This window comes from Thalassophryne amazonica, chromosome 11 (assembly GCF_902500255.1).
Source record: "Thalassophryne amazonica chromosome 11, fThaAma1.1, whole genome shotgun sequence".
NCBI lineage: Eukaryota > Metazoa > Chordata > Actinopteri > Batrachoidiformes > Batrachoididae > Thalassophryne > Thalassophryne amazonica.
The window spans coordinates 77,906,497-77,931,603 of NC_047113.1; the positions used below are offsets into that span (position 1 = coordinate 77,906,497).

The 25,107-nt window shown below is 45.9% G+C and overlaps 1 protein-coding gene across 3 annotated transcripts in view; it reads left to right on the forward strand.

The window, feature by feature from the left end:
• The window catches only part of LOC117520898 (transcription factor COE3-like), a 240,964-nt gene that overhangs the window by 134,811 nt on the left and 81,046 nt on the right, over positions 1-25,107 (forward strand). For 2 of the 3 annotated variants that reach the window (XM_034182238.1, XM_034182240.1), the window contains exons 7-10: positions 7,370-7,451; positions 8,060-8,177; positions 19,983-20,116; positions 20,851-20,977. In XM_034182238.1, coding sequence (XP_034038129.1) covers positions 7,370-7,451; positions 8,060-8,177; positions 19,983-20,116; positions 20,851-20,977 — 461 coding nt within the window. The remainder of the gene's footprint in view (positions 1-7,369; positions 7,452-8,059; positions 8,178-19,982; positions 20,117-20,850; positions 20,978-25,107) is intronic. The other variant, XM_034182239.1, reaches the window with a different exon arrangement.

Consider the following 25,107-nt stretch of genomic DNA (forward strand, 5'->3'; position numbering starts at 1 on the left):
ACCCCTGGATGACAGGAGAGCTTGGAACCGTGACAGAAGTCAAGGACCGCAGCCCTGGCCTCTGGTGGGACGTACAGCTTGTCCTTCGGACCTGTCCCCAGGTCCGGGCTCCGTGTCAGGGCCTCCCGGACGGTCTTCTCCACGTCCCAGGTAAGGGTGGCCACGACAGTGGACTCGGGGATGATGGTGTCAGGGGGGTCTGACGGCTCGGTCTTGACCTCCTCTTCATGCACCCGGGACAGGGCGTCAGACTGTTGGTTCTTTGTCCCGGGGCGGTAGGTGATCCGGAAGTCAAAACGCCCGAAGAACAGCAACCAGCGGGCTTGCCTGGGGTTCAGACGCTTCGCGGTCTGGATGTACTCCAGGTTCCGATGGTCTGTGAAAACCGTGAATGGGACCGATGCTCCCTCCAACAGGTGTCTCCACTCCTCAAGAGCCTCCTTCACAGCAAGAAGTTCCCGATTGCCGACGTCATAGTTCCGTTCAGCTGGGGTCAACCTGCGGGAAAAGTAGGCACATGGATGGAGAACCTTGTCGGACTCCCCGCTCTGGGACAGCACGGCTCCTATCCCTGAGTCAGAGGCATCCACTTCAACAACAAACTGGCGCTTGGGATCGGGCTGCACCAGAACCGGTGCAGTCGAGAACCGGCGTTTCAACTCCCTAAACGTGGCTTCGCACCGATCCGACAAGGTGAAGCGGACTTTTGTGGAGGTCAGGGCTGTCAGGGGGCTAACTACCTGACTGTAGCCCTTGATGAACCTCCGGTAGAAATTTGCAAAACCGAGGAACTGTTGTAGTTTCCTACGGTTCGTTGGTTGGGCCAATCTCTCACCGCCGCAACCTTGGCCGGATCAGGGGTGACGGAGTTGGAGGAGATTATGAACCCCAGGAAAGACAAAGAAGTCTCGCCCTTCAGAAACAGCCAGTTCTCCAACAACCGCTGTAGGACCTGACGTACATGCTTGACATGGGTCTCAGGATCCGGAGAAAAGATGAGTATATCGTCTAGATATACAAAGACAAACCGATGCAGGAAATCCCGCAAGACGTCATTAACCAATGCTTGGAACGTCGCGAGCGCATTGGTGAGGCCGAACGGCATGATCAGGTACTCAAAGTGACCTAACGGGGTGTTAAATGCCGTCTTCCACTCGTCTCCCTCCCGGATCCGAACCAGGTGATAAGCATTCCTAAGATCCAATTTCGTGAAAATTTGGGCTCCATGCAGGGGCGTGAACACTGAATCCAACAGAGGTAACGGGTATCGGTTGCGAACCGTGATCTCGTTCAGCCCTCTGTAATCAATGCATGGACGGAGTCCGCCGTCCTTCTTGCCCACAAAAAAGAAACCAGCACCCATCGGGGAGGTGGAGTTCCGGATCAACCCGGCAGCTAACGAGTCCCGGATGTAGGTCTCCATCGATTCGCGTTCCTGACGTGAGAGGTTGTACAGCCTGCTGGACGGGTACTCAGCGTCTGGTATCAAATCAATGGCACAATCGTACGGACGGTGCGGGGGCAGCGTGAGTGCCAGATCCTTGCTGAAGACGTCAGCAAGGTCATGGTACTCGGCTGGCACCGCCGCCAGATTGGGGGGGACTAAAACCTCCTCCTTAGCTGTCACACCGGGTGGAACCGAGGATCCTAAACACTCCCGGTGGCAGGTTTCACTCCACTGAACCACAGCCCCAGACGGCCAATCAATCCGGGGATTGTGTTTTAACACCCATGGAAAACCCAAAATTACTCGGGAGGTAGAAGGTGTTACATAAAACACAATCTCCTCCCTGTGATTCCCAGACACCACCAATGTCACTGGCTGTGTCTGGTGTGTGATTAGTGGAAGAAGGGTGCCATCTAGCGCCCGCACCGATAATGGTGACGGTAAGGCCACTAGAGGGAGCCCAACCTCCTTTGCCCATCTGCTATCCAGCAGATTCCCCTCCGACCCCGTGTCCACCAGTGCTGGGGCATGAAGGGTTAGATCCCCACTCAGGATTGTGACTGGGATTCGTGCAGATCTTCGGGGTTTCCCCACGTGGGTGTTGTGACCCACCCTTAGCCCAGTCTCTAAGGACGAGTGCTGCTGTTTTGACCGTTTGGGGCATTCTCTCTGTGTGTGCTCGGTAGAGCTGCAGAGAAAACACTCTCCACGGATCCGCCTCCTTTGTCTCTGGTCTGATCGTTTTTTGGCCCTGCTCGTTTCCATAGCAACGTCAGCAGGGGGAGCTGTTGTCACTTGGAGAGCCCTGGCAGTGGAGCGTGGGGAAGTCGGCTTCCTTTCGGACCCAGGAGGAAGAGGGACGGCTTGTGCTTGACCACGCCCCTCGCCTCGCTCCCGTCGGTGTTCCGTTAATCGGTTGTCTAACCGTATAACCAGGTCGATAAGCCCATCTAAATCCCGCGGCTCGTCTTTCGCCACCAGGTGCTCCTTAAGGACCAGAGACAGTCCGTTTACAAAGGCGGCGCGGAGCGCAACAGCATTCCAGCCGGCTCGCGCTGCCGCGATGCGGAAGTCGACTGCATACTTCGCTGCGCTCCGACGCCCCTGCCGTATCGACAGCAGCACACTTGAAGCGGTCTCGCCTCTAAGAGGGTGGTCGAACACCTGTCGGAACTCCCTCACAAACTCAGTATAAACCGTTAGGAGCCGTGAATTCTGCTCCCAAAGCGCCGTAGCCCAGGCGCGTGCCTCTCCTCGAAGCAAATTTATAACGTAAGCCACCCGGCTAGCGTCTGACGCGTACATGACGGGACACTGTGAAAAGACGAGCGAGCACTGCATCAAGAAGTCCGCGCACGTCTCCACACAGCCTCCGTACGGCTCCAGAGGGCTTATGTATGCTTCAGGGAAGGTGGGGGGGTTCGTTGAACGACCAGCGGAATGTCTGTTTCTGGCACACGGTCAGCAGGAGGAGGTGCTGCAGCAGCGCCCTGAGCACGCGGTTCTACCTGGGCGGTGAGAGCCTCCATCCTATGATTGAGAACACTGCTCTGCTCGGTAACTAATTCCAACCGAGCAGTAAAGGCGGTTAAGATGTGCTGCAGCTCACCCAACACGCCTCCTGCTGGCACCTGTGCACCTCGCTCTTCCATTGGCTGTTCAAGCGATGGTTGACGCCCCTCAGGATCCATGACGCTGGCCGAGAAATCCTGTTGTGAAAGTGTCATGACACGGACCCACAACAGGGGGTGTTAATGAACGGACAATGGATAAGCCAAAAGTAACAATTTAATGTTGTGAATCACACAACGACGTACAGACAATAACAATATAGTGACTGTCAGTCATACACCAGGTGACGTGTGGGCAGGCTCGATGATAGAAGACGCCTGGCGAGAGAAGAGCCAGATCCACACAGCTTCCACTGCCAACGGAGCTGAAGAACACCGGAGCCGCCAAGCCCTGCGCCCCAGGTGGCCGCTGTCTTCAGCAGTCAGACCCGGTACTGCTGGCAGAGAACAGAGACAGTCCTGATGAGTGTGAGGTCGCACACTCAGTAATCCCACAGTCTGTATTCAATAAGGAGGGAGCACCTCCACCTCCAATCACACACTCGTGCAGCTCCTGTCTAACCACTTATCTGGTTGGGGTGTGAAGTGAAGCCGTCGCTGATCACACCAAACGCCAATCCCACAGACAAGGACACACCACAGGAAAACGGCTGCAAAGAAGTTCAGATTATTACTCAATGTTTTTGAGTCAGCAGAGAAAATTACCTGATTGGTAGTTGATTTCTCGGCGAGGAGGTGGAGTCGCAGTCCGGCCTTTATGGAGATGGTGATGACTTGGCTGAGTGACAGCTGGTGCTGATGAAGAGTGACAGCTGTCACTCCCAGTGGCTCCGGCGCCCTCTCGTGCTTGAAGCCCGCACTCCAAGCAGGGTGCCATCTGGTGGTGGTGGGCCAGCAGTACCTCCTCTTCAGCGGCCCACACAACACCCAAAGGCTACATGTACAAAGAAAAAGCTTTAATTCTGTCAAAAAAGATCAAATTTATTTCATATTTGAGTGCATTATGTAGGATGGTATCCTTTGTCACCTGGAAAGGTTTGATCTGGATTTGATCCATATTACAGATTTTGTGGCCATTTTGTATATTTTACATTATATCTCAATCAAACATGCCTCAGTCACTCTCATTTTTCTGTTCTGGATTTACCTACACCACCAAAAGTGGACGGAGGTTCGAATTTTATGCCTGAAATGGATGCCTGCAACACGTTTCAAAAAAGCTGGGACAGTGGTATATTTACCACTGTGTTACATCACCTTTCCTTCTAACAACACTCAATAAGCGTTTGGGACCTGAGGACACTAATTGTTGAAGCTTTGTAGGTGGAATTCTTTCCCATTCTTGCTTGATGTATGATTTCAGTTGTTCAACAGTCCGGGGTCTCCATTGTCATATTTTGCGCTTCATAATGCGCCACACATTTTCAATGGGCGACAGGTCTGGACTGCAGGCAGGCCAGTCTAGTACCCGCACTCTTTTACTACGAAGCCACGCTGTTGTAACACGTGCAGAATGTGGCTTGACATTGTCTTGCTGAAATAAGCAGGGACGTCCCTGAAAAAGACATTGCTTGGATCGCAGCATGTGTTGCTCCAAAACCTGGATGTACCTTTCAGCATTGATGGTGCCATCACAGATGTGTAAGTTGCCCATGCTATGGGCACTAACACTCCCCCATACCATCACAGATGCTGGCTTTTGAACTTTGCGCTGGTAACAATCTGGATGGCCTTTTTCCTCGTTTGTCCGGAGGACACATCATCCATGATTTCCAAAAACAATTTCAAAAGTGGACTCATCAGACCACAGCACACTTTTCCACTTCACGTCTGTCCATTTCAAATAAGCTCGGGCACAGAGAAGGCGGCGGCGTTTCTGGATGTTATTGATGTATGGTAGAGTTTTAACTTGTACTTGTAGATGTAGCAACGAACTGTGTTAACTGACAATGGTTTTATGAAGTGTTCCTGAGCCCACGCAGTAAGATCCTTTACATGATGTCAGTTTTCAGTGCAGTGCCGCCTGACTGATCGAAGGTCAAGGACATTCAGTGTTGGTTTTTGGCCTTGCCGCTTATGTGTAGAAAGTTCTCCAGATTCTCTGAATCTTCTGATTATATTATGGACTATAGATGATAGAATCCCTAAATTCTTTGCAATTGAACATTGAGAAATATTGTTCTTAAACTGTTGGACTATTTTTTCAAGCAGTTGTTCACAAATTGGTGATCCTTGCCCCATCTTTGCATGTGAACGGCTGTGCCTTTTGGGGATGCTCCTTTTATACCCAGCCATGACACTCACATGTTTCCAATTAACCTGTTCACCTGTGGAATGTTCCGAACAGGTGTTCTTTGAGCATTCATCAACTTTCCCAGTCTTTTGTTGCCCCGTTCCAGCTTTTTTGAAAGGTGTTGCAGGCATCCATTTCAAAATGAGTTTGAACATTAAATATCTTGTATGTGGTGTATTCAGTTGAATATAGGTTGAAGAGGATTTGCAAATCATTGTATTCTGTTTTTATTTACATTTCACACAAAGTCCCAACTTCATTTGGAAACTAGTGTTGGTGGAGTTTTGCGCTCTATGAGCACAGTGCTCCAGTTAGTATCAGGTCCAGGAGGATCAGTGCAGATGCCAACCACACCACAGAACAGTCTGGGGTCCTTGATGTCAACCACCCAGGCAAACCAGTCCACCTCCACCTCTCCAAAGTAACCATCTGTCTGCTGCTGCCAAGTGAAAAATGGGCGTGTCCTTGGGCAGGTGAAATGTGGGCGTGTCCCTGGACAGGTGAAATGTGGGCGTGTCCTTGTCCTTTTCCAGCTCCTGGTGTCCTCCACACTGAGACATCTGTGTCCTGGATCATGTCCAGAGAAACTCACTATATTTAGAACATCTTGTAGCTGATGTTCCCTCACAGTGTCAGTGATCCTCCTCATCTGAATCTCACTAAGTAACCGTTCACTGGACACAAAGTCATTCCATGTACACATGCGTGTGTGTTTGTGCATATCTCTGTGTGTGTGTGTTTTTTATTTATTAAATACGTGTTATATATTTTTGGTTCATCCAAAAATATCTTGTCTAGTTTTTAAATATTTCATTAAATGAATTAATAATGAAGATATTCTGTGATCTGTGACGATGATAAACCTGTTTTTCTCAGAAATTGATGACTTTAAATGTTTTTAATTTTCAGAAGAGTCATGTTTTTATGACACGTGGACTGAGGTTAAGCTGTGACTATAACACACACACAAGGGAAGCAGTGAAGTATCATGGGAAGTCCGCACAGTGACAGTTTTCTGTGTCCAAATACTTCTGACCCTCAGCATATTAATGGGGCACAGAAAGGTCAAAGTGTGTTGGGTTATGATGTGACATTTATTACTGGCTTATTGAAGCAAGAATTGGCCCAAAAGCCATGCACTCCCAGCATGCCTTGCACAGGGCGGAGGTTATCTTGTGGTTAATGTGACATGTCTGACGGCCAGCTCATCATTCGCTGTCTGGATGATGATGGGGATAATGTAGCGATTCAGACGGAAATGCTGTCTTGAAGGGGGAGGGGCTAAATGCCCCACAGATGAATGAGAATGCCTTACATGGTCGTATGGAGCACATTAAGGCGGAATCCATTCTGACTCCTCCCATGTCCTCACTGATATCTTTTCCCGATCAATACGCCTCCACTGGTGTAAAGATTATGGTAAATCAACACACGGACAGCGGGAATGAGACCCCATAAGCCCATGGCTGCTATGGTGTTGGAACCCAGCATCCAGTCAAAGCCCCGCCCCTCTGCCAGCTCCACCTGAAACTCTGACGTCCTGCTGGTTGACAGACGGCTGTGATCACATGACGGTCACACAGGTGCAACAGCACATTTTTGCCAATTTAAAAATCACCGATCAGCAGCATCTTTCCACAATAATCAGTAATAAATATGTCAATATTTTCTTTTTCTGAATGTTGGACCTGAATGTGGTTGGAGCACCAACCTTATCTGCCAAAGGTTGTTGGTTCAGCTCCTGACTGAGACTGAGGCACGTGATGTCCCACCCCTGGATGCCTTATGATGTCACAAAGAGAATCTTCTTCGACATCATAACTCACAATGAGACGTCATTGTTATGACATTACCATTTCTCCTAGAGAGCACAATACATACAGACAGACCGACAGACAGACGCACCTGTCCAGTTTCTTGGTAGATTTAATGATGAGATACATACTTTAAGGTTGAAGTTGGCTGGTGTGATCCTGGAGCAGGAACCGTCTCTACTTTCAGTGGAGATACCGATTGTCACAAACTAGAGACTCATCTGCAACATGTTGTGTTTTGCAGATTCTTCCTGAAGTTCTTCCTCAAGTGCAATCAGAACTGTTTGAAGAATGCAGGGAACCCACGGGACATGAGGCGGTTCCAGGTAAGAACTCGTTCAGAGTGTCCAAAAGAGACCATCATCTGTCCATCTGAATACAACCTGTCAAGTAATTTTTTGGTCTTTCATGGTTCATCGTTGGTGAAACTGTGCCTTCTGAGCTGACAGGAAGTGATGTCCAGTGTGGTGTTCTGCTCAGGTTGCTTCAGAGAGTTCCTGGTTTGGCTGTTCTCTACCATCAGGAGCACATTTTTACTCAAAATGTTTCATCTTTTTTTCCTGTTCTCTCGAGACGTCAGAAATGGTTGTGAGTGAAAATCCCAGGATCTTGACGGTTTGCCTGTCTGGCACCAGCTGCCGTGTCAGAAGTCACAGAGATCATTTTTCTTCCACATTCTGATGTTTGATGCTGGCAGTTTGAGGGTCGGACTGCTTTCCTGTGGACACACACCTTGGATGCTGTTTCTGGAATCTGCTGAAGACAGTCATGATGCGATTTTTGTTTTTACTGTTTCTGAAATCAACAAGCCTAAACAATAGAGTCATGAGTCAATAATGGAGATAACTATGAACGCTGTGTAAAAATTGAAGACCAGAGGAAACATTCAGACGTCTTTCTGTTGAAGCTGAAGCTGAGGTCTATGTCTCTGCAGGTGGTGGTTTCCACAACTGTCAATGTGGACGGTCATGTTTTAGCCGTGTCAGACAACATGTTTGTCCACAACAACTCCAAACATGGCCGCCGCGCCCGCCGCCTGGACCCCTCTGAAGGTAAGAACCACTGAACCCAGAACATTTGAAGGATCAAAGAATCGTTCAGTTCAGACGGCTGAATCAAGCCTTAATTTATAAGAAATGCAGGAAATATAAAAAAAAATCACTGCAGGCTAACAGTTTGCTCTTTGTGCTGATGTAGAGTAGTTTTTAATCACTTTGTTTGCAGACTTTGTGCTGATGTAGATGAGCTCTTTTCAGTTTGTTTGCTCATTTAGTGCTGATGTAAACTAGCTGTTATCCCTCTGTTTATGCACTTTGTGCTGATGTAAAAAACTTGTTATCCCACTGTTTGTGAACTTTGTGCTGATGTAGACTAGCTCTTTTCACTCTGTCTGCAGATTTTGTTGTGACATGCATTGTAGAATAGCTTTTATTACTGTGTTTGCAGACTTTGTGCTGATGTAGACTAGCTGGTATCACTGTGTTTACAGACTTTGTGCTGATGTAGACTAACTGGTATCACTGTGTTTACAGACTTTGTGCTGATGTGGAGTAGCTAGTATCACTCTACAGAATTTGTGCTGATGTAGACTAGCTGGTATCACTGTGTTTACAGACTTTGTGCTGATGTAGACTAACTGGTATCACTGTGTTTACAGACTTTGTGCTGATGTGGAGTAGCTGGTATCACTCTGTTTACAGACTTTGTGCTGATGTAGAGTAGCTAGTATCACTCTACAGAATTTGTGCTGATGTAGACTAGCTGATATCACTGTGTTTGCAGACTTTGTGCTGATGTAGACTAGCTGGTATCACTGTGTTTGCAGACTTTGTGCTGATGTAGACTAGCTGGTATCACTGTGTTTGCAGACTTTATGCTGATGTAGACTAGCTGGTGTCACTGTGTTTGCAGACTTTGTGCTGATGTAGACTAGCTGGTGTCACTGGGTTTGCACACTTTGTGCTGAAGCAGACGAGCTGGTACCACTGTGTTTGCAGACTTTGTGCTGATGTAGACTAGCTGGTATCACTGTGTTTGCAGACTTTGTGCTGATGTAGACTTGCTCTTTTATGCGATTTATTGTGCAGCTTGAGAAAAACCCACTATAAACATGTCAGTGTGATGCTGACTTTCTTCTTAAAGCAGGTGTGCCCTGCTGGATATCCTGTGTGGGCAAACAAGCGCACGTTTGTTTCACTTTCCACACTTGCAGTTAAAGTGTTTCAGTTTCATCGTTTCTTCTGACATCATGGTTTATTTTGACTTTGGTGAGTTCTTGTTCTCATAAAACCGCTGTGAGTGACAGCGCGATTTCTGGTATGGCTGCAGTCAGGTCAGACGGGTGGTTCAGACCTGGTTCTTCAACAGTCTCACAAAAGACATCCATCACTGAAAAACAGATGCAAAGTTTGAATTTATTTCACAAACACCTTCCAGCTTCCTGTGAGGAAAGCTTCGCCCATCTGACACCTGTACAAAAACCAATCAAATGGCAGGATGCTGTTTAACATCATCAGACACAAACAAATTGTTCTCCACAGGTTCCTGTCTTCTATTCCACCACCAGTGACATCAGCATGTCCTTTGGACCTGCTTGGAGCCACCAGGTGGGCGGAGCTTACCACAGGCAGATTTTTCAGATTGTGATGTTTGAACCTGTCAAACTGTCCATGTCCAGGAACCTTTGTGCTTGTCGGCTACTTGTCACCTTCTCTGATTTTCCTTCAAACACCTCAGTGTGCAGGGTAGAAACCGTCAGAGGTCACTGTCAAAAGTACAGATTTATACTTCACACAGGTTCACCAAGCTCTGCTTACGCACGGTACGCTTTACAAGTTAAATCAAACACTTTATGACATCAGACCCTCCAAACTCAACTGACTTTGACTGGACTAAACCAGGAAACACATTCCAGATACCAGCTGATAGAACACATCTCCTCCCTCTTCTCTTCCCTTGTTTCGTTTAATCTTTGAGTCCTTTCCCGACGAGTGGGGTTTATCATAAGGACACATTCCAGATAAAAGAGAATGCTGATCTAACCCTACCCGCCTGCCACTCCCAAAGACGTACAGTTGTGATCATAAGTTTCCATCTCCCTGTTCTTCATACTGTGTTAACATCAGTGACAGTTTGGAGTCTTTTGTGGTGGTTGTGGTCGAGGCTCTCTGATGGTGAAGCTGCCACTGAATATGTCTCGGACTTTATTTACATCAGTTATTAAGAAATACAACCAGTATGACACTCTGTGGTAAATCTGTGTGGAACAGACAGTTCTCAAAAACTGAAGGAGAAGAGTGAGGAAAGCCACCAAGACACCCAGAAGAAGTTATAGGGGAGGTGATGGTCTAGTGGTTAAGCGTTGGGCTTGAGACCAGAGGATCCTTGGTTCAAATCCCAGCCTGACCGGAAAATCACTCAGGGCCCTTGGGCAAGGTCTTTAATCCCCAAGTTGCACCTGGTGTGTAGTGAGTACCTTGTATGGCAGCACCCTGACATCAGGGTGAATGTGAGGCGTTATTGTAAAGCACTTTGAGCGTCTGATGCAGATGGAAAAGTGCTATATAAAGGCAGTCCATTTAATTTACCATTACAGGCTTCTGTGGCTGTGATTGGAAAAATTGTGCATAGTGCATGTTTTACATTTTAGATCATTTTATATCATTTATATTCTTTCACCAAAACATCAGATCTAGGCTTGCATCTAAGATAGGCTTTCTGGCAATTTGTAGCTGAACTTTCAGCTCATCTTTTTAAGAAAATCCTCCTCTGTACCACTTCATCATGAAGCTGGATAAAAAAATACAAAATTCAATACAAAAAGGATACAAAATTCAAAGCTGCACTCGGTCTGTACTGTGTCAACACCTCAGCCTGATTTTTTTCCCGTTCAGGTCAATAACCCTTTATGAAGAACAGAGGGATGTAAACGTTTGATCAGGGTCATTTGGGTCGTTTCTGTTGTCATTATGATTTAAAAAGAGGAAACACAGCTGTTTGACAATAAATGGCTTCAAACAACCACTAACCATGAGTGGAAAAAAGTTACTGTGTGTCATTCATATTCTCTGAGCAATGGGGGAAAAAAAACAAAAATTCTGCCAGGGGATGTAAACATATGAGCACAACTGTAAATCAAACACTCGCTGTGTTTGTCAGCTGTCGGCATCATTAAATGTGTCTCGTCAATCAGAATGTGACGGTTCGTTAATTGAAGCCTTTAAAGTCTCTTTACAGTTTGTTCCCTGGAGAAAATCCAGATCACGCTGTTCTATCAGTGCTGAAGAGGGACAAACATCTCACCGGAGACGCTTCTGCTGCACTGTGAGCGACAGAGGCTCAGTATCAGCGTAAACTCTGAAACAGAGGCAGCGCCTCTGACCCGTGACCTGTCTGTTTTGGTTTCCGCTGTGGTCTCATCTTTTACTGGTTACAGGTTGTAACCATGGTTACTGGTTAAACACTTGCGGTTCATGTCTAACACCGGGTCTAATTCCAGCCCGCTGCCGTTCCAGTACTTCTGCATCAGTCTCTATGCCTGAGAGATGGGCTTCTGACTAGAGGATTATGGGTTTGATTGCCTGTCAGATATACTCTCACTCCCCCATAAAACTCACTAAGGTGCCTTTGAGCAAAGACTTTAGACTCCAAGTTTTGTGTGTGTGTGTGTGTGTGTGTGTGTGTGTGTGTGTGTGTGTGTGTGTGTGTGTGTGTGTGTGTGTGTGTGTGTGTGTGTGTGTGTGTGTGTGTGTGTGTGTGTGTGTGTGAATGAGTGAACTGATGAATGTGAGGCATCACTGTCCGTTTCAGTGTCTGTCAGACAGAATAATAAATAAACACACACACACTTGCCTTCAAAAGCTTAGTCCAATTAAGGGTCACGATGAATAAATAAACAATAAATCATAAATATAAAATGATTCTGATTCTGTTTCCGCATCAAACCCAGACTGACACGGTCAGGTCCTCAGTCCTGGGTCCTCGGTCCTCGGTCAGGTCCTTGGTCCTCGGTCAGATCCTTGGCCCTCGGTCAGGTCCTTGGTCCTTGGTCAGATCCTTGGCCCTCCGTCAGATCCTTGGTCCTCAGTCAGATCCTCGGCCCTCTGTCAGGTCCTTGGTCCTCAGTCAGATCCTTGGCCCTCGGTCAGGTCCTTGGTCCTTGGTCAGATCCTTGGCCCTCCGTCAGATCCTTGGTCCTTGGTCAGATCCTCGGCCCTCTGTCAGGTCCTCGGCCCTCGGTCAGGTCCTTGGCCCTTGGTCCTCAGTCAGGTCCTCAGCCCTCAGCCAGGTCCTCGGTCCTTGGTCAGGTCCTTGATCCTCGTTCAGGTCCTCGATCCTCGGCCCTCTGCCGCAAACAGCTTCATCCAGGCATTTTTAAAGTGTTGTGCTGAGTTTTATCAGGTCAAAACTCTGCTCCATATTGAGTCGTGCTGTCTTCCAGATGACAGAGGACAGACGGCCCTCAGAGGAAACCTGGACGTCTTTCATCTCAGCCAGTCTGGGATGTTTTCAGTGCTGATAAAAGGCTGCAACATCTGCTGGGGTCTTTGTCACTGTCCTCGGTCCTCCCTGCTTCCCCGCCCTGATAAACGCTTCACTGTCTGTTTTATTGTCCTCTGTTTTTTGGACCAGAACCCGTCAGACTCTTTACTGCTGTCACAAAGACTTCACTCAGTCACATGTCCATCACATAGAAGTCCAGGCTGCAGCACGGCAACTTTATCACTAACTTTCACCAACTTTAAAACACTGATTGATGGCTAGGTTAGGGCGAGGGTTATATGAGGGTTATATGAGGTTAGCCAGAGGTTACTCTCACACTCGGTTGCACACAGTTACTCTCATACTCAGTTACACACACACAGTTACTCACACACTCACTCAGTTACACACACTCGTTCACACACTCAGTCAGTGTGTGTGTAACTGTGTTTTTGTAACTGACTGTGAGAGTAATTGATTCATCCATCCATCCATTTTCTTCCGCTTTATCCGGAGTCAGGTTGTGGGGGCAGCAGCTCAAGCAAAGCCGCCCGGACCTCTCGATCCACACACACCTCCCCCAGCTCCTCTGGGGAACCCCGAGGCGTTCCCAAGCCAGCCGAGAGACGTAGTCCCTCCAGCATGTCCTGGGTCTTCCCCGGGGCCTCCTCCCGATGGGACGTGCCCAGAACACCTCTCCAGCGAGGCGTCCAGGGGGCATCTGAAAAAGATGCCCGAGCCACCTCAGCTGGCTCCTTTCGATGTGGAGGAGCAGCGGCTCAACTCCGAGCTCCTCCTGAGTGACCGAGCTCCTCACCCTATCTCTAAGGGAGTGCCCAGCCACCCTGTGGAGGAAACTCATCTCAGCCGCTTGTACTCGCGATCTCGTTCTTTTGGTCATGAGCCAAATCTCATGACCACAGGTGAGGGTCGGAATGTAGATCGATCGTTAAATCGAGAGCCCTGCCCCCCTATTCAGCTCTCTCTTCACCACGATGGTCCGATACAGTGACCACATGACTGCAGACGCTGCACCGATCCGTCTGTCGATCTCACGCTCCATCTGTCCCTTGCTCGTGAACAAGACCCCAAGATACTTAAACTCCTCCACTTGAGGCAAGGACACTCCACCGACCTGAAGAGGGCAAGGCACGTTTTTCCGGTCGAGAACCATGGCCTCGAATTTGGAGGTGCCGATTTTCATCGCGGACGCTTCACACTCGGCTGCAAACTGCCCCAGTAATTGATTGTGAGAGTAAATGTGTGTGCAACTGAGTGTGAGAGAAACTGAGTGTGTGAAGAACTGTGTGTGTGAGTAACTGTGTGTGTGTGTGTGTGTGTGTGTGTGTGTGTGTGTGTGTGTGTTTGTGTAACTGAGTGTGCGAGTAACTGAGTGTGTGAGTGACTGAATGCGAGAGTGTGTATGTGCGTAACTGTGTGTTAGTAACTGTTTGTGAAACTGAGTATGAGAGTAACTGTGTGTGTAACTGAGTGTGAGTGAGTGTGAGAACGTATGTATGAAAGTAGTAACTGTGTGTGTAACGGTGAGTGTAAGAGTAACTGTGTGTGAGTAACTCTGTGTGTGTGTGTGTGTGTGTGTGTGTGTGTGTGTGTGTGTGTGTGTGTGTGTGTGTGTGTAACTGAGTATGAGAGTAAATGTAAATGGACTGCATTTATATGACACTTTTCCATCTGCATCAGATGCTCAAAGCGGTGTAAGAGTAACTGTGTGTGAGCAACTGTGTGAGAGTAACTCTGTGTGTGAGTAACTGAGTGTGAGAGTAACTGTGTTTGTGTAACTGAGTGTGAGAGTAACTATGTGTGAGAGTAACTGTGTAACTGATTGTGTGAGTAACTGTGTGTGTGTGTGTGTGTGTGTGTGTGTGTGTGTGTGTGTGTGTGTGTGTGTGTGTGTGTGTGTGTGTGTGAGCAACTGTGTGAGTAACTGTCTGTGTAACTGAGTGTGAGCGTAACTGTGTGTAACTGAGTATGAGAGCAACTGTGTATGTGACTGAGTGTGAGAGTAACTGTGTGAGTAACTGGCTGTAAGAGCAACTGTGTGTAACTGAGTGTAAGAGTAACTATGTGTGGAACTGAGTGTGAGAACGTGTGAGAGTGTGTGTTAGTAACTGTGTGTGTAACTATGTGTGAGTGTCTGGGTGTTAGAGTAACTGTGTATGTGTAACTGAATGTGAGAGTGTGTGTTCGTAACTGTGTGTGAGCAACTGTGTGTAACTGCGTGTGAGAGTAACTGAATGTGGTAATAACTGTGTGTGTGTAACTGAGTGTGAGTAACTGTATGTGAGTGTGTGTTTGTGTGTGTGTGTGTGTAACTGAGTGTGAGAGTAACTGTGTGTGTGTGTGTGTGTGTGTGTGTGTGTGTGTGTGTGTGTGTGTGTGTGTGTGTGTGTGTGTGAGAGAGAGAGAGCAACTGTGTGTGTAACTGAGTATAAGAGTAACTGTGTGTGAGTAACTGTGTGTGTAACTGAGTCTGAGAGGAACTGTGTGTGTAACTGAGTGTGTGAATAAATGAGTGTGAGGTGTTTGTAAGTAACTGTGTGTGAGTGTAAATGTGTCTTAGTAACTGTGTGTAACTTGGTGTGAGTAACTGAGTGTGAGAGTGTGTGTGAGAGTAACTGTGTTAGTAATTGTGTGTGTAACTGAGAATGTGAGAGTGTGTGAGTAACAGTGTGTGTAACTGAGTATGCGTAACTATGTGGGTGAATAACGGTGTGTGAGGGTAACTTTGTGAGTAACTGAGTGAGAGTGTGTGAGTAACTGTGTGTCAGAGTAACTGTGTGAGTAACCGTGTGTGTGAGCAAATGTGTGTAACTGAGTGTAAGAGTAACTGTGTGTGTGCAACTGTGTGTGTGAGTAACTGTATGTTAGTAATTGTGTGTGAGTAACCAAGTGTGAGAGTGTGTGTGTGAGCAACTGTGTGTGAGAGTAACCATGTGTGTTCAGCTTTCAGGCTCCTCTCCTGTGGAACCAGCTCCCAATTCGCATTAGGGAGACAGACACCCTCTCTACTTTTAAGATTAAGCTTAAAACTTTCCTGTTTGCTAAAGCTTATAGTTAGGGCTGGATCAGGTGACCCTGAACCATCCCTTAGTTATGCTGCTATAGTCATAGACTGCTGGGGGGTTTCCCATGATGCACCCAGTGTTTCTTTTTATTCACCTATTTTTGCTCTGTATGCACCACTCTGCATTTAATCATTAGTGATTGATCTCTGCTCTCTTCCACAGCATGTATTTTTCCTGATTCTCTCCCCTCAGCCCCAACCAGTCCCAGCAGAAGACTGCCCCTCCCTGAGCCTGGTTCTGCTAGAGGTTTCTTCCTGTTAAAAGGGAGTTTTCCTTCCCACTGTCTCCAAGTGCTTGCTCATAGGGGGTCGTTTTGACCGTTGGAGTTTTTCTGTAATTATTGTATGGCTTTTGCCATACAATATGAAACGCCTTGGGGCGACTGTTTGTTGTGATTTGGTGCTATATAAATAAAATTGATTTGATTTGATTTGTGTGGAACTGAGTATGAGAACGTGTGAGAGTGTGTGTGCTAGTAACTGTGTGTGTAACTATGTGTGAGTGTCTGTGTGTGAGAGTAAATGTGTATGTGTAACTGAATGTGAGAGTGTGTGTTCATAACTGTGTGTGAGCAACTGTGTGTAACTGAGTGTGAGAGTAACTGAATGTGGTAATAACTGTGTGTATGTAACTGAGTGTGTGAGCAACTATGATTGAGTGTGTGTGTGTGTGTAACTGTGTGAGAGTAACTGTGTGTAACTGAGTGTGAGAGTAACTGTGTGTGTGTGTATGAGCAACTGTGTGTGTAACTGAGTGTGAGAGTAACTGTGTGTGTGTGTATGAGCAACTGTGTGTGTAACTGAGTGTAAGAGTAACTGTGTGTAACTGAGTCTGAGAGGAACTGTGTGTGTAACTGAGTGTGTGAATAAATGAGTGTGAGGTGTGTGTGCGAGTAACTGTGTGTTAGTTACTGTGTGTGTGTGAAACTGAGTTTGAGTAACTGTGTGTCACTGAGTGTGACAGTAACTGTGTGCGTAACTGAGTGTAAGAGTAACTGTGTATGAGCAACTGTGTATAATCTAGTGTAAGAGTAACTGTGTGATTATCTGTGTAACTGTGTGTATAATTGAGTGTGAGAGTAACTGTGTTTGTGTAACTGAGTGTGTGAGTAACTGTGTGTAACCAAGTGTAAGAGTAACCTGTGTGTGTAATTGAGTGTAAGAGTAACTGAGTGTGAGAGTAACTGTGTGCATAACTGAGTGTAAGAGTAACTGTGTGTGTGAGCAACTGTGTGTAATCGAGTGTAAGAGTAACTGTGTGAGTAACTGTGTATATAATTGAGTGTGAGAGAACTGTGTGTAACTGAGTGTCTGAGTAACTGAATGTGAGAGTGTGTGTGTGATAGAGTAACTGTGTGTTAGAAACTTTGTGTAACTGAGTATTAGAGTAACTGTGTGTAACTGAGTGTAAGAGTAACTGTGTGTGTAACTGAGTGTGTTCATAATTTTGTGTGTGTGTGTAACTGAGTGTGTGAGTAATTGTGTGTGTGTAACTGAGTGTGTGAGCAACTGTGTGTGTAATGTAAGAGTTAGTGTGTGTGAGTAGCTATGTGTGCGTACAACTGTGTGTGAGTTACTGTCTGTGTAACTGAGTGTAAGAGTAACTGTGTGTGTGAGCAACTTTGTGTGTAACTGAATGTAAGGATAACCTGTGTGTAATTGAGTGTGAGAGTAACAGTGTGTGTGTAACTGAGTGTGTGAGTAACTGTATATGAGTGTGTAACTGTATGTGAGAGAGAGAGAGAGTGTGTGTGTGTGTGCGTAACTGTGTGTGAGAGTAACTGTGTAAGTAAGTGTGAGAGTAACTGTGTGTGTAATTGAGTGTGAGTAACTGAGGGTGAGAGTAACTGTGTGTGTAACGGAGTGTGTAACTGAATCTGAGAGTGTGTGTGTGCGTAGCTCTGTGTGAGAGTAACTGTGTGTGAGCAACTGTGTGTGTAACTGAGTGTGTGAGTAACTGTAAGAGTAACTGTGTAATTGAGTGTGAGAGTAAGTGGGTGTGAGAGTATCTCTGTGTGTGTAACTGAGTGTGAGAGTGTGTGTGTGAGTATCTGTGTGTGTGTTCGTAATTTTTTTTGTGTGTGTGTAACTAAGTGTGTGAGTAATTGTATGTGTGTAACTGGGTGTGTGAGCAACTGTGCGTGTGAGCAACTGTGTGTGAGTAGCTATGTGTGTACAACTGTGTGTGTGAGTTACTGTCTGTGTAACTGAGTGTAAGAGTAACTGTGTGAGTAACTGTAAGACTGTGTGTGAGCAACTGTGTGTAACCGAGTGTAAGAGTAACTGTGTGTAACTGTGTGTAATTGAGTGTGTGTGTAACTGAGTGTGAGAGTAACTGTGTGTAACTGAGTGTGAGAGTAACTGTGTGTAACTGAATATGAGAGTGTGTGAGAGTAACTGTGTGTGTTAGTAATTGTGTGTAATTGAGTGTGTGAGTAACTGAGTGTGAGTGTGTGCATGTGTAACAGAGTGTGAGTAACTGTGTAAGTAACTTTCTGTGTAATTGAGTGTGATAGTAACTGTGTGTGTGTAAAACTGAGTGTGTGAGTAACTGTATGTATGTATGCCTAATTGTGTGAGTAACTGTGTGTTAGTAACTGTGTGTAACTGAGTGTAAGAGTAACTGTGTATGTAACCAAGTGTGAGAGTAACTGTGTGTGAGTAACTGAGTGTGAGTGTGTGTGTGTGTGTGTGTGTGTGAGAGCAACTGTGTGTGTCACTGAGTGTGAGAGTAATTATGTCTGATTAACTGTGTTTGTATGAATAACTGTGTGAGAGTAACTGAGTGTAAGAGCAACTGTGTGCGTGTGTGTAGCCCAGTGTGAGTTATGTTCGAGCTCAGATAAGCTTATGTTAAGGCTAGGTTAAGGTTATGTTTGGGATAGGTTAAGATTTGGGTTATATTAGGGCTCAGATAAGGTTAGGGTTATATTAAGGCTAGGTTAAGGTTTGGGTTGCGTTAGGGCTCACCCCTCGCTCACACTGCCTCCAGTGTTACCGTTGCAGGGTACGGATGTGGGACCCACAGAGAATCCAAGTCATTAAAAAGATACAAACCTCTCTCAGTGGCCACGGAGCTCTGCTGCTGCGGTTACCGAGACCCTGCGGCGCTGTGGATTTTTCCACAAGAAGTCTATCCTTGCGGGCTGCCGGAGCGCTCCGCATCAACAGCAAGCATAGCCTGTGGACCTGTTGCCGGAATTTGGCTGCAGCTCCATACAGCAGACCGGGAGGCTGTACCGAGCCCGTAGACTCGGTAAGAGCATCGGAGGCAGTGAGAGTAAGGCATCAGATAAGGTTAGGGATATGTTAGGGCTAGGTTAATGTTTGAGTTACGTTAGGGCTTCAATAAGGTTAGGGTTATATTAGGGTTAGGTTAAGGTTTGGGTTGCGTTAGGGCTAAGATAAGGTCAGGGATATATTAGGGCGAGGTTAAGTTTTAGGTTTTGTTAACGCTAGGTTGAGGTTCAGGTTATGTTTGGGCTAGGTCAGGGGTAGGCAACCTGTTCCAGAAAGAGCCATGAGGGTGCAGGTTTTCTTTGCAGCCACTGACTCCACCAGGTGATTTCACTAATTAACTGATTCCATCTGCTCAAAGTGATATTAATCAGTAAAATCACCCGGTGGAGTCAGTGGCTGCAAAGAAAACCTGCACCCTCATGGCTCTTTCTGGAACAGGTTGCCTACCCCTGGGCTAGGTTAATGTTTGGGTTATTCTAGGGCTAGGTTATGGTTTGGGATATGTTAGGGCGAGGTTAAGGTTTGGGTTATGTTAGGGCTCAATCAATCTATCTATCAATTAATTCCTTTATTTTCCCAGATAGGCATCATTTAGATTAAAAATCTCTTTTCCAAGAATGATCTGGCCAGGATGGCATATAAGGCTAGGTTAAGGTTAGGGCTATTTTAAGGTCAGGTTAATGTTTAGGCATTGCTCAGGGTTTGGTTAGGGTTATGTTAAGGCTAGGTTAATGTTATTGTTATTGTAAGCCTTAACATAACCCCAAACCTCAACCCTTAACAGAACCCTAAACCTAACCTTAACAGTTAAGGTTAGGTTTAGGGTTCTTTTAAGGTTAGGGTTATGTTAAGATTTGGAAGATGGTTTAGGTTTAGGGTTGTGTTAAGGTTAGGTTTAGGGTTCTGTTAAGGTTAGGTTAAGGTCAGAGCTTTGGTCAGTCTTGTTTTTGCCTCGTACTGTGGCATGTTTTTGACCTGAATGCAAAGCGTGCCCCAATGTGGCGTTTTCCTTTCTAACCAGTTCGTATTTGTGTCTCCTGTCTTTCCGAAGCAGCCACGCCCTGCATCAAAGCCATCAGTCCCAGTGAGGGCTGGACGACTGGCGGCGCCACTGTTATCCTCATCGGGGACAACTTCTTCGACGGGCTGCAGGTGGTCTTCGGCACCATGCTGGTGTGGAGTGAGGTAACAGCTGTTTGATTGATCATATTCTGTTGTGAAACAGTCGACTTGAACCTGGATCCAAATATTCAACAGCATCTTGTTTCTGTGGCTCTCTGAGGTTTCACGATGACTTTGATTTATGTGCTGAACTCTGAGCGGGGCAGATGTTGTCTCTGGTGAATTTATCACATGTGATCAATAATCAGTCAGAGCACCACTTTGCTGCAGCACTGACGCTGCACACGCCGCTCGCCGAGTCCTCCATCTTGTTGAAACACACACACCTGCGTCACGGCTCGGCTGCTCGTCCCAAAAATCTGCTGCGCTCCTGCAGGAGGAGCCAACATGAAATATGGAAGGAGGTCCAGAGGAGCAGAACACCTGCTCAGCTCCTCACTTTGATCCGGACCGTGCGAGTCCACAGGAGGAGCCGACCCAGATGCAAACTTTTTCAGGCCTTCCTGATGGTTTTAGTATCACTTCAGATTAGGGGGCAGAGTTTGTCAGTGACATCACCTTGTTAGGACAGCAGTTAGCACTGTTGCCTCACAGAAAAAAAGGTTGCAGTTTCAGTTCCCTTCTGTTTGGAGTTTGCGTGGCGTTCCTGTCTGAGTTTGGAGCGTGCGCTCGGGTTTCCTCTCGTGTGGGAATTTCTCATTTTGAACTTGAGTATTTGATGTGTTTTGCTTTGAATTTATATTTTGTTTTTGTTGTTGAATCATTAAAACCTCTTTGTGTTGTATGATGTCATCCAGCTTATCACCCCCCACGCCATCCGAGTCCAGACGCCGCCTCGTCACATCCCCGGGGTTGTGGAGGTCACGTTGTCCTATAAGTCCAAGCAGTTCTGCAAAGGAGCACCAGGACGCTTCGTCTACACCGGTAACGTGCACCAAACTCATTCTGATCCTGATCCTGATCACTCCACTGAATGATGAATTAGAGGCGTACGAGGGGCGGAGCTTGTCGTGTTCTGTGTGGTCACTGGTTTCTGACCTGTCAGTTATGTAAGGATTAAACAACGAGAAACCGTGCATTATATGGTTTGAATGCACGTGGTGTTTTGGACTCCGCGTCGTGCATTCAAACCATATGATGCACGGCTTCGAATTGTTTAATCCGCTTATATCATGGTCCCACACAGTGAGCTAACATACAAACATTTATTTAAGTTAACAGAACTTGATAAAAATGCGCAAGCATTTGGTACTATTTTATGCCAATCTCAAGATTTTTCATCCTTGGCAACCGTTCTCTTCTTCTTTCCCATCTTCAATTTTGTCCAGTTCATCCGATGTTAAATCTTTATGCCGTTGCTTTTGCTGTTCTTCTCGTTTGCTCGCCTCCTCTTCCCATTCCTCAAACGTTTTATTTTTGCCAAAAATATTAAAATTCACTTGGAAATCCATGTTTTATCACATTTCTTTCATTTACCTATCAAAACACAGCTGATCTGCACCAACTGATTTGCGTGTTGCTGTGGTGATGACCAGAGCAGAGTGATTATAACAGTGACTTAACTCGCCGAACTACGCGTGCGTATATACGAAAATAATGCATGCCAGTTAGACATGGGATTCTCACTGACCATGGTATAATGCATCTTAAATATCCACCTTAACTGCTGTCGTGTGACCTTCCATCTGTCAATCAACATGAGACGGATGCCGTCCACACCAACATCTGTGCAGGTCATCGGGAGGATGACCTTCCATCTGTTTTACATGGTTTGCTCATTGTGTTGGATGAAGTCTGGAATCATTCATTCATTCATTTTCTGAACTCACTTATTCCAGTTCAGGGTCACGGGGGTGGGGTCTGTCCTAGCAGTCATTGGGTGAGAGGCGGGGTTCCCCTGGACAGGACGCCAGTCTGTCACAGTAACACATTCACACCTGCGGTCAGTTTAGAGTCACCAGTTCACTGACCCTACATGTCTGTGGAAGTGGAAGGAGCCTGAGGGACGCCACACCAACATGGGGAGAACCTCCAAATGCCACACAGAAAGGACCAAGAAGAGGAGAACCTGCAACCTTCAACACTGCTAAACACCAGCCTGGCACCAGTGAGCCTGGAACCACTGAGCCTCGGTGCAGAACTCACAAACTCGTCCTTTGAATTGATGAGGCTTGTGTTTTGTGAGGTTTCAGGTTGTGAACTCTTTCTGCCTTCATCTTGTTAAAACTTGTCCTTGTGTTTTTGTCTTCTGCTGTCTCTGGACTCTGAGAATCTGGACACTTGCTTCCGTATCAGTTCCTTAAATCTACCTGTCCCATAATTCTGCCAGAATCTCCAGATGTCATTTGAAGTGGCCCAAAGGTGGGACGGCTGTGTGTTTAGTGCGATAAGAAAATGTCACGGCGTTCTGTTTCACGTCGGTTTATCGGCGCTGTCTTCCTGCCAGCGGCTCATCGGGACAATGGCAGTACGGCCTGCTGGCCTCCTTTTGCAATGCTAATCTGAGATCCCGTTTGTAGATACAACCTGAGGAACAGAGGCGGAGTTATCTCCTGCCCATCACTCGTCTGCTCTTTTATTTCCGTCAAAGCAGCAAAGGAAGCGCGCGAGGCGTGCGTCCAGCCCAAACACACTTCCTGAACATCATTATTCAGAGTCCAGCTTAGAACATAAATTCTGGAAAATGAGACAAAATCCGCAGACAGCAAGAATCCAACTACAGACCGTAGTCTAAAGAAGACAAGATTTTAGTTCTGACATGTGCAGTCGGGTTCATAAGTATTTGTACAGCTGCTGATCACCGTAGCAATGGATTTAAAATGAAACATTCAGCTTTTAACAAAAAAAAAATTCCATGAACCATTTAGACGTTTTTGTACTGAAGGCCTCTGTTTTACAGACCACAAGTAACTGGACAAACTAAACAGCCAAGTCTCTTTTGAGGAGTCTGGGATGAACATAAGAACATTTCCATCAATCATCAGGACCTACAAACACAACGGTTCTATGCAGTAAAGCTGTCTGGAGGAGGCCGTTATCAAAAGCAAGGAGATTCGTGAGGGAAGCCACCAAGACAACCTGACAACTCTGAAAGAAGGAGAAGTTCAAAGCAGATCATATCCGTCTGTGTGCACGTCCACAGCTCACTTCAATAACGAAGCAACGAAGATCAAAATGCTCCACATGAGAGGTTGATTATTGATGGGTGCTCTCCGTGCCAGGGAAGGTGCCTGTAAGGATCATTCTCAATGTGGCTCAGTTCTTAACATGGTTCAGTTCTTAACGTAGTTCAGTTCTTAATGTGATTCAGTTCTTAATTAGGTTCAGTTTTTAACATGGTTAAGTTCTTAACGTAGTTCAGTTCTTAATGTGATTCAGTGCTTAATTTGGTTCAGTTCTTAACATGGTTTAGTTCTTAACGTGGTTCAGTTCTTAATTTGGTTCAGTTCTTAACGTGATTAGTTCTCAATGTGATTCAAGTTCGTAATGTGGCTCAGTTCTTGACGTGGTTTAGTTCTGAACGTGGTTTAGTTCTGAACGTGGTTCAGTTCTTAATGTGGTTCAGTTCCTAACATGGTTCAGTTATTAGTGTGGTTCAGTTCTTAACATGGTTCAGTTTTTAATGTGATTCAGTTCTTAATGTGGTTGAGTTCTTAACATGGTTCAGTTCTTAATATGGTTCAGTTCTTAACATGGCTCAGTTTTTAATGTGGTTCAGTTCGTAATGTGGTTCTGTCCTTTACATGTTTCACTTCTTAATGTGGCTCAATTCTTAACGTGGTTCAGTGCTTAATTTGGCTCAGTTCTTAAAGTGGCTCAGTTCTCAATGTAATTCAGTTCTTTATGTGATACAGATCTTAATGTGGTTCACTTCTTAACTTGGTTCACTTCTTAATGTGGGTCAGTTCTTAACATGGATTAGTTCTCAATGTGATTCAGTTCTTAATGTGGTTCAGTTCTTAACATGGCTCAGTTTTAATGTGGTTCAGTTCTTAATGTGGTCCAGGCCTTAACATGTTTCAGTTCTTAACATGGCTCAGTTCTTAATGTGGGTCAGTTCTTAATGTGGTCCAGTTCATAATGTGGATCAGTTCTTAATGTGGTTCAGTTCTTAATTTGGCTCAGTCCTTAATGTGGTTCAGTTCTTAATGTGGCTCACCTCTTAACACAGTTCTTAATGTGGTTCAGTTCTTAATGTTCAGTTCCTAACGTGGCTCAGTTCTTAACATGGCTCAGTTCTTAATGTGGTTCAGTTCTTAATGTGGTTCAGTTCTTAATGTTCAGTTCTCAATGTGATTCAGTTCTTAATGTGGCTCAGTTCTTAACATGGCTCAGCTCTTAATGTGGTTCAGTTCTTAATGTGGCTCACCTCTTAACATGGCTCAGCTCTTAATGTGATCCAGTTCATAATGTGGTTCAGTTTTTAATGTGGTTCAGCTCTTAATTTGGCTCAGTCCTTAATGTGGTTCAGTTCTTAATGTGGCTCACCTCTTAACACAGTTCTTAATGTGGTTCAGTTCTTAACATGGTTCAGTTTTTAATGTGATTCAGTTCTTAATGTGGTTGAGTTCTTAACATGGTTCAGTTCTTAACCTGGTTCAGTTCTTAATATGATTCAGTTCTTTACATGGCTCAGTTTTGAATGTGGTTCATGCCTTAACATGTTTCAGTTCTTAATACATCTCAGTTGTTAATGTGGCTCAGTTCTTAACGTGGTTCAGTTCGTAACGTGGTTCAGTTCTTAATGTGGTTCAGTTCTTAACATGGCTCAGTTTTTATTGTGGTTCAGTTCATAATGTGGTTCAGGCCTTAACATGTTTCAGTTCTTAAAGTGGCTCAGTTCTTAATGCGGCTCAGTTCTTAACATGGTTCAGTTGTTAATTTGTCTCAGTTCTTAAAGTGGCTCAGTTCTCAATGTGATTCAGTTCTTTATGTGATACAGTTCATAATGTGGTTCACTTCTTAACATGGTTCACTTCTTAATGTGGGTCAGTTCTTAACGTGGCTTAGTTTTCAATGTGATTCAGTTCTTAATGTGATTCAGTTCTTCATGA